This window comes from Pleurodeles waltl, chromosome 7 (genome assembly GCF_031143425.1).
Source record: "Pleurodeles waltl isolate 20211129_DDA chromosome 7, aPleWal1.hap1.20221129, whole genome shotgun sequence".
NCBI classification, from domain to species: domain Eukaryota; kingdom Metazoa; phylum Chordata; class Amphibia; order Caudata; family Salamandridae; genus Pleurodeles; species Pleurodeles waltl.
Genome location: NC_090446.1, coordinates 1406716735 through 1406737016, shown reverse-complemented (window position 1 = coordinate 1406737016; position 20282 = coordinate 1406716735). Strand labels below are relative to the sequence as shown.

At 43.0% G+C, this 20282-nt stretch overlaps 1 protein-coding gene across 1 annotated transcript in view; it reads left to right on the top strand.

Annotated features, from left to right (window-relative positions):
• Positions 1-12799, top strand: part of FBL (fibrillarin) — a 36793-nt gene extending 23994 nt beyond the window's left edge. Inside the window, exons 6-9 of the mRNA XM_069201020.1 lie at positions 1273-1405; positions 1785-1897; positions 4784-4929; positions 12395-12799. Coding sequence (XP_069057121.1) covers positions 1273-1405; positions 1785-1897; positions 4784-4929; positions 12395-12419 — 417 coding nt within the window. The 3' untranslated portion in view covers positions 12420-12799. The remainder of the gene's footprint in view (positions 1-1272; positions 1406-1784; positions 1898-4783; positions 4930-12394) is intronic.
• Positions 12800-20282: the final 7483 nt, after the last annotated feature.

Genomic DNA, 20282 nt, shown 5'->3' with positions numbered 1-20282 from the left:
AGCTAAATAAATATGGGAATATACCCATTGCAGCTTGTTATACGCTAGACACAATTATAAATTGATAAATAATCAGCGAAAAATAAATATAGGCGGAAATGTCAAAATTAATATCATAAAACCCAGAGTCAAAGTTACAAGCTGTCTTGCATCTGCATTCAGTGCTCGGGCCTTAGAGGGTACCACATCAGATATGGTCTGTAACAGCAGCAGCTCGGTGTCAGCGAAGATTGTGAAGCCCCAAGGTCGCTTCATGTGTTCCAAGACTTCCTTCAAGAGTGTCTGTCTGGGTATGCACGACCATTGTATGTGTAACAGTCCTCCTCCACCACACTGCTAGTATTCCTCATCTGCCGTGGGCAAGATGTGCTTAATCACAATGGGGTCATGTACCACTGATACATTATCTCAGAGTGATTCTCTGTGAGGAGTGGTTAGATAAAACTTGGGTGTGGCAGCCCACAAGTCCTTCCACTGACCCTCCTTGATCTGTCTACCCAGCTCTGTCTCCCATTTCTGCTTGTTGGACAGTGTCTCAACCTCCTTACTAATCTGAAACACTCTGTATATGTTGGAGATCAGTCTCCTAGAGCCTTCAAATTGCTGTACCAATTTTTCATAATTCACAGGGCTGTGTCGTCACTTTTTCATGAAGCAGGTGTAAAGCCCGGTGTCTTAGTTGCCCATATTTGTTAATGGTATGCTAAAGTTTGCTTTGTATTGTTCACCCGATTTAATGTCTTCAGCTGAAGAGATGTTATTGCATCCTGCATTTCCCCATTCTTCTGGGTAAGAGAATGTCTCGGTCCTATTTACCAGATTGTTTGGGATGTGGCAGATGAGCCTGTTTTCTGACAGGAAAATGTTAAATATACCACTCACCATATATATATATATATACATATATATATATATATATATCTGCTTAATTTGGTTAAACACAATAGGCATGAAACTATGGGTGTGTATTGGTTAAATAAAAAATATGCAATTTTACACACAAAAAACCACAAAATATGGATAAATACAAATAAGATGGGCATCAAATACAGCTAAATACATGGGGAAATGTTAAAAAATGAATACCATAAAACCGAGAGCCGTAATTGTATTCTAGCCCGAAGGTAAAGCCATTCCTATGCTTTTTACAGGTGCTTGTAGAGCTCACATTCAATTAATGGGGTCACCACCATGTACTAGAATTTTAATGTACATGTATCTTTAGAACAATATGTACAATTCAGTTTTCAATCCCAACACATTCTTTTGCAGGAAGGACTCGTTTATGCAGTAGAATTTTCGCACAGATCCGGTCGTGATCTCATAAATGTAGCCAAAAAACGTACCAATATCATTCCAGTTATTGAAGATGCAAGACATCCACACAAATATCGGATGTTAGTAGGTGAGTAAATGGGACTGATAAATTTGGATGATAATTGGGCCTTGCAGGGTGCTTATTAGAATTGATAGGTCCATGTGAATACCATTGATTTAGAATTTAACAGTTTAATTTAATTGAGAAGCAACCAAGTTTTTGTAGGTTAGGATTAAATTAAAATGACAAGGGCTTTCTGTAGCATGTTTTCTGGACAAGTTAAAGTTGTGTGTTCATTGGGAAATTACCTTTTTGTGAGCTATATTAAAACAACTACTCTGTTGTGTTTACGTACCAAGAATATGACCTAAATAATACTCATTAACCATGACTTGCAAGAGTAACGAACTTGTTTACTCTTCTTTATCTGCCGGTATTATATATGCAACACTTTCCTTTCCGTTAGGTATGGTTGATGTTATCTTTGCCGATGTTGCACAACCCGATCAGACTAGAATTGTTGCTCTCAACGCTCATAATTTCCTTAAGAATGCTGGACATTTTGTGATCTCCATCAAGGTACGTCCAGTGTCTCTATGTGTTTTTTAATAATTACTGGAAACTCTGTGAAAAGGAAAGGTATTCTTGGCTAATAAACTTTGCAGTTCATTTTGTGCGCCCTACACAAAACTGTGGTCATTTTCTGTTACGAGGTTGAACCAGAAAAGATTGATTTCGGTGCATGTTTCTGCCTCCTAAAATGCACAGGTTCGCTATTATATCGGTCGCTAAGAAGATTGTTCCTTCTTAATTAGAAAATCACTACTGAAACCATTTCCGTTTAGCTTGCTGTTTTGGTCACTGTTTTTAACATTAGTCAACTTCAAACTGAGAAGAGTAACTTGTAGCCAGAGGCAACAGTTGGTTGACACTAGTGCTCCTGTTCAATGTGCAAATGGGTGGTACTGCTCAATAGGTTGAGTTTTCCTATATTTCGTTTCCATATTTCTTGTTGCACACACTCCCATGTTATCCGTAAATTGACATCAGTCTTGTCTTTTACTTACTTTGTAACTGCTTTGTAAGCTAGTGTTGAAGCCCAGAAGCTTGACACTCCTATTATAAAGGTGAGACCTATTAGCTTTGCTGATGCTTGTTAATTATAAGCTCTAAAGTCGGCACCCTAAGTTCTGAACCATGGACCTCCTGACAGTGAAACTCACCATTTCCACATCAGTGTCCTTTTAATTACAGCATATTTTTGTGAATTCAAATAAACATTTTTCTAAGCAGCTGCAGAGGTTTTTTTTCTAGTCAGACTAAAACATACGGCTGCATCAACTCTGCTCCTTACTGTTTATTTTTATTTTTTTCCATAACTTTTGTAACATATCAATCTTCCCTCCCTCATCGTTGCTTCCTCCATTCCCTGACCCCCTCCCCTGCTACTGCTTACACCACACCCTCCCCTGATATCTCCTTACCCCCTCCCCTGATATCTCCTTACCCCCTCCCCTAATCATTGCTTGCCCTTTCCCCCTGCTCACTCTCGCCAGAAAAACAGCACTGATTTGGCCAGCACCGGTTCTACTATTGTGCTTTTCCCCCCAACTTTTAGCCATGTTGCACAGGCGTTATGCTGATGTAAAACATGACTAAAACACATTGACTGAGCCAATACTTTTCGTATAGCTAAGACCTTTTGGTTTTGCCAATGCTGTGTCTATATTTTTCTCTCTGTTGCCCATGGCACTCGTGTTTGCAGCACTGTCCTTGCCTTTGGCATGCTTGTTTTTATCCAGGAATAGCCTTAAGACCATTGCTGTCAATAAATGGGGATTCTCCTGGAGGAGTTTAGTCTTTCCCAAAGTCTGAAGTTCGGTGCTTCATCACAGATGTTTTCTTCACTTCTCAAATTTTCTCCAACAAACGGTATTGCAGGCTAGGTTAGTGAAAAACAATCCTCCCAAATGAGGATTCTACATTTTTCTGTCTGAGGGTCATAGCTTTGCAAATTATCATAGTGATATAATACATTCTACATGTTTTAATCAGAAAACACAATATTTTATTAGGGGTCCGTCTACATTCCCTTCCCTATGAATTGTATTTCTCCAGAAGGCAAGATTATTTATGATTTGGTTGGGTGCTGCTTTCTGTCTGATTTTTATAGGCTATTCTCTAATAAGCTGCCAAATTGTTGATTATCTTACTAACCCCTAGCATATCAACAATAGCTTTTCTTGCTGTACCTTTTATAACCATGCTGTCTAGATTTTGTGAGGCAGGCTAGATGTCACGATACCATAGCAGTTGCGTTGTTTTCCACTCATTTTATTTCTAGCTCCTGTTGCTTGCAGATCACTACTTGCTTTTTGATGGCCAACTATCTAACACAGGATTTTTTGCACTAAGTTATAAAAGCTTTAACATATAGTAACATCTCTAAATCCTAACTTCTAGGGCTTACGTGCAAATGTATCAGTTAGTTCTTTACTACTTTTTTAATCACCATTTTTTCTGTTTAAGATGCTTTGATACTTAACCATCCTACATTCTTGTAACACTTAATTTTGTTTTTCTCCTCGTTAAAGGCAACCGACTTAAAGTGGGCTTCCAATTTTAATGCTCCATTTTTATTGCATGCAGGCCCTGTTGTACTTGTCAGCTGCTATAAAGTGACAGATTTTTTAGCTGCATATGAGCTGGATGCTAACGGAAGTAATTTTTCGCACTGCCTTAAAATGAGAAATGAGATTTAGACCGAAATGCTGCTCAATTTTGTTTTTCCATTTAGATTAGGATTATATTTATAGTCCAATAATAAAGGTGATATTGCCTTTAAATTGCTACACTTTTTCAAATGGTTAGCCTTAGCAGAGTTCCAGGCCCCCCAAAACAGATTATCATATTCATTGCTTATGTCTTTATTGATATGTCCGTTGCGAGTTGGTGCTACATATAATAACTTAATCATACACTCTGATTACATTGCTGCCACAGGCTTTGATGTAATTTACACACCTGCTAACTGCTGTTGCTGCAGTAATTAGAGGATGCACAGTTACAGCAGCATGCTAATGTGGGATGGTGAATTACTCACAATTGCCACATGAGTTCAGTAGGTCCACAGCGTTCAAACCAGAATCATATGCAGTTTACACAAATTTGTGTCCGGCTTTACTTGTTGCAAATCCTAAAGGTAAACCTGAAATAAAGTCTTGTCTAACAATTAAAGCCACTACTTAACTGAAGGTGTTTTTTTTAATTTGAATGCACAGAAGCCAATTTTATGGACTTTAAAAAATAAAAATAGGTAAAAAATAAATTGAGTTTGTTGGGTTGTCAAAGTATTGTGCTCTGTTGGTTTTAAGACTGACCGATGTCGCTTGAAGGATTTAGAGCAGTATTTTGAAAGGCTGCCGTAGATTGTTAAAGTATTAATCAGAGACTGTTTCCTTTCAGGCAAATTGTATAGATTCCACAGCATCTCCTGAGGCAGTTTTTGCTTCTGAAGTAAAGAAAATGCAACAGGAAAATATGAAACCACAGGAGCAGCTCACACTGGAACCATATGAAAGAGATCATGCTGTTGTAGTTGGAATCTATAGGTACGTGTGATAACACTGGGATATTTCACCTTTCACACAGGGCTTAACCACAGTTTGCAAGATTTACTAGGATATGGATAGAAGGGTTTGAAACGAAGACTTTCTCTAGTTCATTGAATATTACAGACATTCTTTCGCTCCACTGAATGCTTCTGTTCCGGACTAGAAACATGACACAGTCGACCATGAAATACACAACATTTTTTTTCTTCAGGTACAGAGTTCTCTGCTCCTATTATGTTTTGCAGTGTAAAACTTTAAAATGCACCTGTTGTTCCACCATGTACTTATTGGGTATGGCTATATTCTGGAGTCTACTGTTGAGCGTGAGCTTGCATTGTCACCAGATTCTGTTCTCTGACATGGGAATAGAACACAAGAAGATATGGGTGAATGAAAATGTTTGTTTTCCTGATACCGATGAGGGTGTACGGTACTGGAGAAGAGGAGATGGTCTCTACATGGCTGATATGCAAAAAAACGCAAATGATAGTTTTTTGTTTTTTCTTTTTTCAATGGTCTTTCACTATAGAATGTAAAGTTTGTAGAGAATCCTGACTTTTTGAAGTTTTTTTTCATTATTTGTTTTTCCAGGGTTTACAATTTTGAACATGTTTTTTTGTAGGTCTACCTTTTTGTCTTCAAAGGTACATGTGGCTAGATAAAAAGCTGTATGGCAAATTCACTCCTTTCAAACCAAAAGCGGGCTTGGAAAGAGGTAGAATGATTTAGAAATCGAAGAAGGTGGGGGTACAATCATTGTTTCCCCATCCACTTCACTAGTATTGAAACTCTTAATGATGGTCCTGATGGCTACAATGCCAATCACAGCCAGGACCTATAAGGCCAAGATAAAAAACATTTTTCACATCTCAAGAAAGCAAGTGAAAAAATGGTTAAACTTTATTTAGAACGAAAAGTAGAACACAATGTTTTCTGGGTCAAGAAAATACAAGTACTGTTAAGATGGAATCGGTGGTGTGACATGACTTTTGAATCACATTTTTGAGACAAGACATGACCACAGGAGAACCTCTTGACTGTAAATTGATAACTAAACTTGTAGCACTAAAAGTGTGTATTTAAACAATGAAAAATAGTACTAGCCATTACCCAGGCAATAACTTTTTCTACTTAAAAAGGTTAGTCATAAGAGGCAAGGAAAAAAAGGCAGAATCAGATGGGAAAGCATATGCCAACCCCTTTAATATCTGCATTTGGTGCACCAATGGTCTAGGATGATCACACTAAAGAGCATAAGGTACTGCAGTTAAATTATGAGAATTAGAGATAAAGGTTCGGTCCCCAGAGAGAAAGCAATATGAGGTGGAAAGAAAAGTATAAATAGTTATGGCCTTGCGTTAGTGTGTTTGCACCTCTAATGTACTTCTCAAGTAGATATGGGCAGTAACAATGGGAAAAAATGAGTGCTCAAGCAGCACCCTCTGAAGATCACCAGAAAATAGCAAGGCAATTCCTCAAGGAGCCGAAACAATTTAATGCATCTTAACTTGGCCTTTGATGTAGAAATTACTGCTAGCAGATGTGAGTAGTGGTTCAATTGTTAAAGTACCTGACAGTGTTGGACTTTAAACTTATGGTGGGGGCTACATTTAGCAACAATCATTTAAAAGCAAAATATATTTTTGGTTGTCCATTTGGTGGAATATGGGAGTGGCTAGATAAGGAAAATGACAGCAGGAGCAATGCTGTGCTTTCAAAGTGTGGGGTAAATAGGAGAGCCACCTACTTTAACAAAGCTACACTAAGTATTTGCTTCAGCAGCCCTAAATGGGCACTTTGTGACAAACTCCTCCATGCTTGGCTTCAACCTTTTCTTAGCAGAAATACAGGGCAGAGTGCCAGAGGCTCTGACAACTCAACCATGGGACTTCCACCCTCAAATGGAGTCATGGCTACTTCCAAAAGCCTCTGTGGCCAATATGCGGCCATTGATGACATACTATGTTATATTCCAGTTTCTAGAAATGAAACCTTTTGAGAACGTCCCTCCCCTCCCCTAGGATAGCCCCACACCCCTGCCAAAGCGCCAGGATACCTTCCCAATGAGCGTGTGCTATTAAAAATACACAACACAAAGGGGGCCGGTGGTGTTTCCTGATAAGATGGTAGCTGGAGAATGATAGTAACTAATTTCTTGCATTTTGTCCAAACAGATACCCAAAGCTTTTGGTGCATCTATCTTTATTCTTGATGGTCATGTTTTTACAAAATCAAGAGGCCCATAGGGAGCTGGGGCACCCACAGTAGGCTAGGATAACACCAGCTAGTTAGATTGGGAGTTGAGTAACATTTGCCACTTGATGGGTTCAGATCCTACAGCAGGTGTTTGAAAACACACACTGGTCCCCCTTCAAGCATAAGGATGGGTCAGGGGTTGAGATGGACTGACTGCAGGCACTGGAACAGCTCAAGAGTCTGCGTTCTAATGCAGTTGCATAGGGAAACCCCATGGCTCTTGCGCAGTCTGTTCCTCAAGCTTTTCTCAGCATGATCTTCTTTTTTTTCTTCTTTTTTTTTTTTCTCCTCCTTTCAGACAGTCTTCCTTTGGATCCGATCAGTCTTGTCCTGTTCAGCGCCAACTCCCTTTACATGTTTTTCTCCATTCTTTAGGTTTAGCTGCTTCATTTACCAGACTTGGACAGAGTCAGGGGAAGTATGACAAACCATCAGAAGCTCCCACTTTCGTATTACGATCCTGCACTGGTGCTAAAACCTCATTGTCATTCAGATGACAAACATGAGGAGTACTGGCTGAAGGAGCTACAGAAAAGTCCCATGGCTGCTGCAATATTGGAGGAACGTTCCTCCTGTTGTTTCTAGTTACTTTAGTTGGCTTTCAGGTTAGTGTTGATATTGAGACAAGTTTGAGCTAACAGATTAGCGAGGTGTATTCCCACGAGGAGACTCCATTGTCTGGGAAGATTACCATGGCCTAGGAAACATAAAAAGTGGGTTTTGCTCAAGCCAGGGAAACCTGCTCTAAAATAGAAAGGATTTGGCTTGAGGAGACTGAGGCTATTCAGGACAACTTGGATGTCCGAAAGGGACATTACCAGCAATGCAGAAAGAAGAGCTCCATCGTATGCAGCAGAAATGTGTACAATAGAACACGGACAGCCTGTATCCATTTTTAGCACCAATCCACTTGCAATGATTTGCTCAATGTCCCAGATTTGATGCATAAGTACTACATTTTTCTGGAATATTCTATAAAATAACAGGAATCCTGTAAGCACCCACCTCCCGAACCCCAAGATAAATACTGGTAAAAGATGTATTTCTGACTAATCACGCTGACACAAGTCAACACCGAGAAAGAAGCAACCTTTCACTCAAGAGGGTACACCTTGGGTGTGCCCTTGACACCGGAGTCCCTCGTGTTGGTAAAACTTAAATCAAATGGAGAAACTCTGGCCACCTGCTGATTGTGAAGCCTCCGGCCGAGCACAGATCTGTCCTGAAATGTAGAAAGGCAGGGTGGTCAGACAACTGAGATAGGTTTAACCTCAAAAGAACCTCAAGAGACCACTTTTCCAGATAAACATCTCATCTTGATGATCAGCTGAAACTCGTATCACTGAAAGTTTGTATATGAACTATGAAAAACAGTATTTCTGTAAATAGAAGTAGCATTTAACCAGGCAATGAGAACGTGCTATATACTCAACGTTGGTCATAAGAGGTGGAGAAAAAAGACTAAAACAGATGATACAGTATACGCCAATCCCTTTAATATCTGTACACGATGTAACCAGAGTCCAAGATCTTTACAAAGTAGGCAGAGGGCGTTCAGGATAACATTCAATCTGAAGGGGAAATAAATTGTAATCTCTCAACACTTATCTTATTGAAACCTAATGTTTTTATTAGGTTAATGCTGTCTCAATTTGATACAATACACTACACATAGTATTACATTTAGCAGCTCTAAGACTTAAGGCTGGAGTATTCGTGCGATAATGAGTTTTATTGTTGAACTTCTCTGCTTACAATTCCATAATAAAATGATGATGAGGCTATATCTAAAGCATGTTCCTAGGGAGATTTTGCCTTTTCATATTATTGGGACAGATCAATTACCTACTTTATTTCAGTTTCCAACTTGTTCTGCAGAAAGAGTTTTGCATACTTTGTTAAAGTGATGATATTTTCTTTGATAAAATACCATGTCGGACACTGTTAGTTTTTCCCCCCGGCTATGCTCCTAATTTATTAGGGAAATGTACTAAAGCAACATTAACTAGTTCCAGGTTAGAGCACTATTGGTCAGTGCCTGAGCCTGCACTTAATCATTAATACGTATACAGTGGCCAAAGCCGGTTACATCCGTCTGGCATTTATGGACCTGACTTAAGCCTTTGACAGTCAGTTGGGCTAAACTATGGAATATTCTCCTGTCCTTCTGGACAGTAGGTTGCTGCAAACAGTGACATTTTTGGACTTTGGCAGTAAAGACAGTTGGGATTTTTGGAAATATGATGTTTAGCAACATTTATGTAGCTGGTACAGTTAACTTACCCACACCTTCATTAAAACAAAAATATACACACACACACACACACACACACCAGGTAGTTTTGGCGGTGTTAAATGGTGATGGCAAATGTTTTATAACCTGCTTTCCACGTATTTTGCCTTTAGGGGCATATTGCTGTGCAGTTGATGCACTGCTTTTGAACTTAACAAATATTCACACTTTCATTGTTTTGCACATCGAGGCTGTTCTAGATTTCCTGTATGACCCTCTTCCCTCCCTGGTGAAGTGGAGTAGTGCAGAAAAATAAAATAAGTTCAAGTTCATAGGACACTACCTTTGCAGTGGAACTGAGGATGACGATCTTGTACCAGGGCCTTGTAGGATTATGCCCAATATCATTAGACCTGCTAATTCTGCCAATGGCTGATGCCCACATTTAATTCTTCTGTTTAAAGAAATATTTCTGCACCCAACTACTGTGGTGTTGAGCAGGGTGGAGGAGCTGGTGGGGCGTCTGCAGAAGGTATGGGGGGTGCTCCATACATGTATCTAGCGTAGGGGCACCACACGGATAGGCCTGTTAGCTACCCAGTAAAACTCAAAATGCAGAAACTTCGAAACCAGGTTTCCACATCCACAGTTCATGAGCAGTGCACTGTGGATGAATTGGTCAGGAAAGTTTGCTTACTTTTTCCACCTCACCTACTGCTTCCATTTGTGGTGAAGAAGCTCGGGTAAATGTCACTAACTCCCATTAGTAGCAACCTGGGCAAGACAGCCTTGGTACTCTGCTCTCCTGGAGTTGTCACTCAGCCCCCAGCTGCTTCCCCTCAGGCAGTGTCTTCTCGCACTTTGCCAGGTGGCAGGCTATATGCAGAACAGAGAACATACCTCGCTTCAGGCTACCCATGGTCATGGCCTTTTTGGAGGGCATAGAAAGGGTCATATAACTACCTCCCTCCCACCACCAACATCCTCTGATTACTTCCTGCTCTTGTGTGGAACAACAGCATAGTCCTTACCATAATCATGAGTCCATCTCCAACCTAGGCAGTCATCCATTCTGCAGTTCTGCTCTAGAAAGATAGCCTTCCTCATAGCTATCACTTCCCTTAATCGAATCAGCGAGCTGCAAGTGCTTAGCTACAGTAGCCCTTCACCCGGGATAACAATAGTTGAGCAGTTCTTAAAACCAATCCTAAGTTCCTCCTTAACATGCTATTGCCCTTCCCTCTTCTCTTAACCAAACCGTAGATCTTCCAGTATTCTTTTCGCAGCCACATTCTGCTGCTGAAAGACCACTGCCCACACTAGATGCCAGAAGGTCCCTCTTGTACTACGTCAACAGGAGTAAACCATTCTGTGAGTCAGACTAGTTCTCTCTGCCTTTTCAAAGCCTTTCAAAGGTCTGCATATTTCCCAAGCTGGAATAGCCAGTTGGATGGTCGAGTGGATTCAGGCTTGTAAACCACAATGCAAAGGGATTTCTACAAGCTCCACTTTAGGCGCATTCCACTTCTAAGAAAGGTGCTACTATGGTGGTCTTAAGCAACATCTCACTAGTGGATTTCTGTATTGCAGCCACCTTATTACTCCTCACATACCTTTACCAAGCAATGTGGTGGACATTGGGCCCTTGCAGGGTAGACGGTGCTGAGAACACTTCCACAAAGGTGGGTACTGCTATACAGTCTGTGCTTCTTAATGACTTCTAGGGGCTTGCACTTTAGGTTTGGCCTCTTGTCAGCACCTCAAAAGGGTTAGGTCCTGGACAATTAGTAAACAGCCAAAGCTTTGCACAGTAGTAAACGACAGATTGAATATTTATTCCTATTAAATCTATTTCAAGCTTTATATACAGAAATGTTAATTCTAAGCTCTCCAAGGGAAGTGAGATAAACTCGCTGGGATTTCTTAAATTAAAAATGACTGTTTCAAAACATCCTTTCCATTTGTTTAAAATAGTTGCATTATTGTGCGGCATTACAAATCTTAGCTGATTTCGTGACATACTGTAAGTAAAGCAGAGCACTTCTAGTACATATATCAACTTGAAGACCATGTTCTTTGCTTAAATTAAAGGCAATAGGATAACCCTAGAAACGGGCAGTTATTTGAACTCTGAAAGATCGTTTTTTTATATCTCCACGCTTCCTCACCTTGCCTTAGAAAAGGAAGACAGTCTGTTAGTATTCGTGTATGGATGGTACAAATTCTGTTAAATGCGGTGGCTTCTTTAACAGTCTTTAAAATAGTACCCCTGCATTTGAAACTACAGACATGTTAAACCAGAATTCCCTAATATTTGATGCTTGGTCACTTTTTATGGTTTGAAATTCTGTTTTGGAGTTTATATTGAGAAAGCTGTGTAGGTAGCTACATCAGTGGTTACAATTGGATAACTAGGGTCATCCACATTATAGATGTAGCAAACATTACCATACTCTCAATTTTAATCAGTAGTTAATTACACACTTTATCTATGAATTACAAAGTTGCCATGGGAACTGTTCTGAGACTGTTTATTTGGCTGGAACTTTTGAAGGAGTTAAAACTTGAACAGCCTGAAAATGGGATGAAGCTTTAAATTGACTTACTCTTTCTATCTCATGACTTCAGTCATTTGCAGAGTTGCTGAGTCTTCCTAGTTTTTCCAACATCAGAAGTTTTAGTCATAACCCAATTTGGTGTAAGCTCAGCGCAGCCTCTGCAGCAACTACTTTGTTTAATATATTTACTCACTGTCTCAAAGCTTAAATATTGCACCTGGAATATCATCCGGGAGTTAGTGTAATGAAAGGTGAATATGGACAAACAGCTGTATTGTACCCATCTGAGAATCACAGAGATTCTGATGAACCAATGTCACCTGAACTGTTGGAATATAGTTTTGGGTTGTGTTGCTGTTTGGTTCCTAGTACTTAAATGTCAATAACTGTTTTTTTTTTTTCTTTATCTTTACAGACCACCACCAAAGCAGAAGAAATAAAGTTGGAAACTATATTTAAATGTCCGGCCTAAAATAAACATGCAGCGTGCTCCTGGGAGATCGAAGATGAGCTTTTTATCCCAAACTCTCATTAGGGACTGGTTTTGTGCCACATTTTTCAGGTGGCCTCCTGCCCACCAAGCAAGGACATTTCTGGCTTAAGACGTGAGGCCAGTTTTCTGTATCTAAAATTGTAAATGATAAATTGTTGTTCCTTTTTTGTACTAGGAATCCAGCTGGATGAATTTGTATAAAGCAAGACTGTATGAAAGGTTGTTTTTGTTTTTTGTCCAGCTTTCCTGCCTTTCTTGGTTCAGTGGCACGAGCTTGGATAACGAATTATGAAAGTTTTTAAATAAATAAAAAAAAATGAACCAAAACACTTGTATTTGTACTTTACTGAGCTTATGAGGAAACTGGTTAATGGAAATAATTGGAACAATGTTGAAGTTGTATTAAACAACAACATGAAATAACTGACCAAAAGCCAGCTTGGTTAGTGGAATTTAATTAAAATTTGAAGAGACAACCTAATTTGTCCTTTTAAAAAAAAATAAAAAAAGCTACCAAGAATTTCCACTTGCTGATATCGGTTTGTAGATGCACTTAACAAATTTACCTTGTTTGTTCACGCTTTAAACACCTTATTAAATCTGCCACTCCAGGCCTTTGTCAAAACAAGTCTACAATGGGCTGGCAGCCACTTGTCGTCTCTTTCAGTGTTGTAACAGAATATTTTCCTCTTTCTTGATACAAGTGAAAACAGTTGCTTTGTACAGTCTGAACAGTCTCGATCAGTCTCGATCAGTAGCAATGGATCACTGGCAGTGGGTGTGAAAATTCTAAGTGGAAGATGGTAGTAGGTCACCAGATATGACAATCAACCAAGCACATCAGTTTTGTTATCGCCATGTATGTGAGTAAGGTCTAAATAAAGTATTTGTTTGGCCCCTGTCTGGAAGGGGAGACTAAGCATCTGTTTTGTTTCATGCTAATAGTATTGTAATTCAGACTTAGCCAGTGAGAGTAAGGGTGCATAGGAAGGTACATTCAGTGTACAGCAAAGAGACTTGACCATCACTCAATCATAGCGATTGTAAAGCACAGCACTATCACCCCTTAAGGGCATCTGGGCACCAAGGGTACCTCGTCTTCGTCGAAAATCCACGTCTTGAGTCTCCTTCTGAAGTCTGCCTGGGAGGGAGCTGTTCGGCGGTGGAGGGGCAATACTGTTCCAGGACTTGGCTGCTGTGTAGGAGACAAATCGGTCTCCGTTGTGGCTGTGATAGATGCAGGTGAGGGGGTATATGGGCAAAGTTTAGTGAGGCAGAGCTTAGTTGTCTTGCTGAGACGTAGAAGCTCGGTCAATGGTTGACGTAGGACGGCCCAGTTTGTTGAGAGCCTTGTATGTGAGGATTTTGAATTGGCATCTCTTCCTGGCGGGGGCCAGTGGTGGTTCCTCACGTGTGGCGTGATGCTTGGGGAGGTTTAGGATGAGTCTGGCTGCTGTGTTCTGTAGAGTCTGGAATCTTACGTAGCTGGCAGGACATTCCAGCATAGAGAGCACTGCCATAGTTGAGGCAACTGGTGTCTAGGGCGTGCGCGACTGTCTTTTTGGTGTCAGTAAGGATCCATTTGAAGACTTGGCAGAACATACAGTGGATGTAGAAGCAGGAGGGGGCAAATGAGTTTACTGGTTGATTTGTGGATAGTGGGCAGTCTGATAATGCACAGGTTTCGTGTATGGTCTGTTGGAGAGGGCCTTGGTCTGAGTTCTGCTGGCCACCAGCTGTGGTCCCACAGAGGTTTTCTTCATGAAGATCAGGACGTCCGTTTTGTCTGTGTTTAGTTTGGGGCAGCTGTTTTTCATCCATGTTGCTATACTGGTCATGGTGTTGAGAAAGTTGGCTTTGGCGTTGTGGGTTCTTTGGTAAGTGAGAGGATTGAGTGTGTGGGCATGTAGATGTTGAACAGGGTTGGGCTGAGGGAGGATCCTTTGGGTACCCTGCAGTTGATGTTCTTGGGTGTAGAAGCGAGTGGAGGCAAGCGGATGTTCTGTGTGCGGCCTGAGGGGAAAGTGGCAACCAACTTAAGTGGGTATGTTGAAAGCCTATGTTGTGGAGTCTGAGGAGGAGAGTGTGGTGGGAGACTGTATCAAACGCTGGGGAGAGGTCCAGAAGGATCAGAGCTGCCAACTCCTCAATCGAGGAGGGTCCTGATGTAGTCTATGGAGGCGATTAGTGCAGTCTCTATACTTTGGTTGGCCCGGAATCTTGATTACGAGGTGTGAAAAGGGTGGTTTTGTTTGCAGTAGTTGGTGAGCTGTTGGTTGATGGCTTTCTCAAGCACTTTGGCTGGGAAGGGGAACAGGGAGATTGGTCTAGTTTTTGAGGACGCTGGGGTCGGCGGAAGGTTTCTTTAGGAGGTGGTCTGACCCCTGCGTGCTTCTATTCATCTGGGAAGGTTGCCCTAGATGTGAAGGTGTTGAGGATGCAAGTTAGTTCAGTATTAATAGTATTGGCTCCAAGGTTCAAAAGCTGCTGGTGGGTGCCCCTGAGTGGATGGATGACAAGGCTGCGGAGGTCTGTGTGGTAATCGGGGACCAGGGGGTTATCATGTGGCTGGTGTTCGCTGCTTGCTAGGCAATAGGTGAAGAGGTGGAGGTCGAAATTATTGTATATGGTGGTGATCTTGCTGTGGAAGTAGTCTGAGAGGGTGTTAGTTACAGGGGTTGGTGGCTGGTGGTCTCTGTGGCAATCGTGTTAGAGAATTGCTTGATGATTCAGAGTTCTTTTGTGTGGTTGGCTGCAGTGTCGATTTGGTCCGTCATTGCTGCTCTCTTTTTGCTGCCTTGATGGCTGGCTTGTAGGAGGCTCTGTCACATGCCACTGTTTCTCGAGTAGGTGGCAGTCACGTTTGGAGTTTTTGAGCTCTGGAGTGTTCAATCTTGCTGGCTTGGAGGTGGTGTTGGTTTTATCTGGTTTCAGCGGGGCTACTCCTGCGGGTTTGGTGATCCAGGTGGTGAAGTTTTGGACGACCTGGTTGAGGTTGAGGGCTGCTGTGGGCTCTGGTTATGTGGTGCCTAAGGCCTGTGTCCATAGAGTCTTGTTTGCCTCAGGGGGGGGGGGGGGGGTGCTGAGGTGTGGTGTACTGGGAATTGGAGATGGTAAAGTGGACATAAATCTGAGTCTGTATTAACATGTGCATTTCACAACCTAAAAAAAAATAGTGTTAAAGGTAAGTTGTTTCAGAAAGCCCCATAAACTATTCCCGGGTCTGTGTAGGAGTGTCTCACAGACTTGGTGGCCATTGAAGGTATTTATTGGACTTTGGCCCTACAATGGAATGTGTATACGTATCTGATAGAGACATCCAGTTACAGATTCCTTACCTTAGAATTTCCCCCAGGCGTCAGTCTGAATCCAGAGATTTTTCTTGAGCAGTACCCTTGTGTGCCATTGGGTGGTGTCGATCGGCTCCTTGGCCGTCTTCGCGGGTCCTACTTAGGCACCACCCTGGCACACTGACGTCAGTTCTTTTCTTTCAGTGCCAGCCTAGCGCTGATCAGAAGAGCTACCCCTCAGTTGTCTTTTTTTTTTTTTTCTTTTTTTTTTTTTTTTTAACTGATCTTTTCTTGCCTTTTTGTTGAAGTTTTGAGTGTTGACACTCCTGGTGTGTCAAGGATGTCTTCGTGTAAGACCGGGTTTGAGCCCTGCAGATGCAGTCATTGGGCGATGTCAGTGACAGATCTTCATCTTTGTGTCTGTGGTATCTGGAGCGAGACCGCAACCCTAAGTTGTGCTCTGAGTGCTGGGCCATGAATCCGAAAGCTTTGAGGGAGCAGTCCTCAAAGCTCCTTGCGGCCTGGCTCCATTTGAGAGGAAGGTCCCCGGAGCGGTCGTGGAGCCCCCCCCCCCCCCCCTTCATTGTCGTCCCACTCCAAGTCCTTGGGACAGTGAGGTAAGTCTGGGCACGACATAGTCGAAAAACAACTTCATCCCATTTTGGGCCTATGAGAATGGGGAAAAAGGAGCATCGTAGTTCTAGGCCTTCTTCCTTGGAATCTGAGTCGGCTCTGCGCCTCCCCAAGTGTTTAAGAGCCGGAGCAACTCTGGCCCAACTCAGTTTTATGAGGCCATGCACCTTTGGGCCCTGCTGAGTCGAAAGGGGCCCCCTTGGGTTCCGCCGCAGCAGCTTCGGCCTTGGCTCCAGGGGGTACCCATGGATCGATTTGTGGACCAGGCGCCTTGAGACCCTCACGGGTGAGTAGCTGCGCTTTACAAAATCCGATTGATTGATTGGATCTGAACCAATGCTGGTTCGGATGTACATGCTCCCGGTGCTGCCCGTGCCCCCTAGTGGTATCAACCACAAACTCATAGCAGGCTCTGACACAGAGCCGGGCCGGCGTCATGCGACGCTGACTCAAGACAGCAGCCTTGCACCATATGTTGGATCCTGACCCTTATTCTTATGGGTTGGGGTACGGTGAGGAATGGGAGAGGTCCCTGGACCCTTTAGAATACCAGCCACAAGACCTTTTAGACTTTGGTACGGGCCTGGATGTGAAACCAGTGTTCTGGATACTTCCCCTCACGGGCATGCTTTTTCATACCTACTGTGGCTACAGAGAAGGGAGTGTCTTATTCCATGGTGGTGCAAAGAGCACCTGATGTTCTGGGCCTCTAGCCACCTTTGGTGGCAGTCAGGACTAATCTCCCGTCAGAGGTGCCCCTAATGCCCATCAGTGAAGCCCTTACAGATGTTGTCGGAACCCAGCACAAGGGTTCCTGTGAACAGTATTATTGCCCACTGCCATCGACCTGCTTTATCTGACCCAGCGTTTCTGATGCAACATCTCTTCCCCGAGAGCTTGGTTATCTAAGCCTCTACCCCCCAGGGTGCATTCCCTTCTGCACCCCCGGATATGGAAGAGGCAGGACCAACTTGGGAAGAGGTTTTCTTCCTTCAGCCTGGCATTGCAGTCCATGAACACTGCACATCCTTAGAGCCGTTACTCCTACATGCTGTGGGATACGGCTGCCCAAGTGCTGCCACAGGTCCCGGAGGAGGCCCGGGCTGAATTCTATCAAGCTGTTGCTGATGAGAGACACGCAGCAAAGTTCACAATCAGATTTGGTCTGGACACAAGCGGCTCACTGGGCAGACCGGTTGTGTCACCGGGAGCCCAGAGGTGCCACGCCTGGTTGAGGACGTCAGAATTTTCAGGGGATGTCCAAGCCATTCTTCTGGACATGCCCTTTGCTGGCACCCATCTTTTCAGAGACAAAGCAGACTCTGCACTCAAGCACTTCAAGGATTCTTGTGCTATGGGTAGGGGTTTGGGCCTCGCAGCAACCCCTTATCGACCTCCGTCTGCTTTTCACCCCTTTAGTGGCTACAGAAGGGGCATCCCGCCATGTCTGTTCCATTCCAGGATCACATGCTGCCCAGCCTCTGCATGCCCCTCCCCCACAGTCTTCCCCATCTCATCTGGCTGTCGTCTTCCCACCTCCAGACTGCGGCAAACTACCTGCATTCGCTGGGGTTCACTATAAATGTGCCACAAGCGTACCCGACTCTCTCTGACACTCCCTTTCATCAGCGCTGTTCTGGACAAAGTGCAGTTTCGGATGCATCCTCCCGAGCAGCGAGTCCAGGATATTCAGGCTATGACACCAATGTTTCAGCCTCTATTCTGGATTTGGGTGAAAACGACAGAGGTTGCTGGGCCTCATGGCCTCCTGCATACTACTGGTGACACATGCCAGATGGCATATGTGGGCTCTGCAGTGGGACCTGAAGTTCCAGTGGGTGCAGCATCAGGGGAATCGCTCCGACATGGTCCATATCTGAGGGAACTACATGAAATCTGCAGTGGTGGCTAATGAATGGCCGGAGAGGGATCTGCCTCTGACCCAATCGGATCTAACAATAGTGATAGATGCGTCGCTCCTGGGATAGGGCGGCCACCTGGGAGAGGCTGAGAGAGGCATCTGGTCTCCAGCGGAGTCCGGACTCCACATCAATCTGTTGGAGATCTGGGTCATCAGACTAGCATTGAAAACATTTCTTCCCTCTTTCAAAGGGAAGGTAGTGCAGATGTATGTGGACAATACTATTGCCATGTGGTTCTGCAAAAATCAGGGCAGTGTGGGGTCGTGGACCCTTTGTCTAGAGGTTCTGCACCGCTGGACGTGGCTGGTATAGCAGGGCATATGGTTGTTCAACAACCGGTGCGCTTTCTGAACGTCTAAGCATGGTTAGCTGAGTTTGTCTGCTCTGTTGATCACGAATGGTGCCTCCATCCAGACATGGCGCAAAGTCTCTTTCAGCAGTGGGGAGAACCTTGGTTAAATCTGTTTGCCTCTGCAGAGAATGTGCAATGTCAGCAGTTTTGGGCGTAGCAGTTTCAAAGGCAGCACTCGCTTGGCAACGCTTCTCGTCTCAAGTGGACCTTGGGTCTCCTGTATGCCTGTCCACCCATACCGCTAATGTCCTGAGTTCTCATGAAGATTGAGAACAACCAAGCCCAAGTCATTTCTTGTGGCTCTGGATTGGGCACGAAGAGTTTGGGATCCCGAGCTATTGAGCATGGCCATTGATCCTTCAATCAGACTGCCCCTTCAGGAGGATCTTCTGCTACAGTAGCAGGGGAGGGTTCACCACTCGAACATTTCCAGTCTCCGCCTCCCTGCACGGAGATTGAGCAGCGTGGTTGACCGATTTTGACATTCCGCATGAAGTCTGTAATGTAATCTCTCCACCAAAACGGTATATACCTGCAGGTGGGAAAAAAAATTGGCATGGTGTACAGACAAGTATGTTGACCTGCTTTCTGACCCTCTTTCTGTGGTTCACTTGTTTATACTTTCTTTGGCCCAGTAGGGCTCTACACCGGGCACTCGCAAAGGTTATTTTTCTGTAATCTCTGCCTTTTTTTAGGTTGCCTGATAAACTTGTTCTTTAATCCCTTCGCTGCCAGGCCTTTCCCCTTCAGGTGCCAGGCTTTTTTTTTGGCTATTTGACGCAGTTCGCGCTTAGGCCCTCATAACTTTTTGGCCACATAAGCTACTCATGCCAAATTTGCATCCTTTTCTTCCAGCATCCTAGGGATTCTAGAGGCACCCAGTTTGTGGGCTTCCCCGGAGGAGACCAAGAAATTAGACTAAAGACAGCTTTTTTTTTTTTTTTTTTTTTTTTTTTAATGGGGGAAAAAGGACTGCCGAAGAAAGCTTGTGGATTTTCCCCTGAAAATGGCATCAACAAAGGGTTTGCGTTGCTGAAATCACCATCTTCCCAGCTTTCAGGAGCAGGCAGACTTGAATCAGAGCACCACATTTTTCAAAACAATTTTGGCATTTTACTGGGACATACCCCATTTTTACTATGTTTTGTGCTTTGAGCCTCCTTACAATTAGTGACAAATGGGTGTGAAACCAGTGCTGGATCCCACACAGCTAAACATTTCTGAAAAGTAGACAAACTTCTGAATTCAGCAAGGGGTCATTTGTGTAGATCCTTCAAGGTTTTCCTACAGAAAGTAACAGCTAAAGTAAAAAAAAAAATATATATATATATATATATATATATATATATATATATTTCTAGAAATTGAGGTGGAAAAAGAGCCTTTTCTGTCCATGTTGTCTTCTATAACGTTTTCCAGCTATGTCTCAGATTTTTAAGAAAGCAATATACTGTTACGTCCGCTGGACTCCTGGTTGCGGGAATATATATATGGCTTGTAGGTTCATCAAGAACCGTAGGTACCCAGAGCCAATAAAGGAGCTACACCTTGCAATAGGTTTTCATTGTATACTGGGTATACAGCAATTAATTTGCTGAAATATAAAGAGTGAA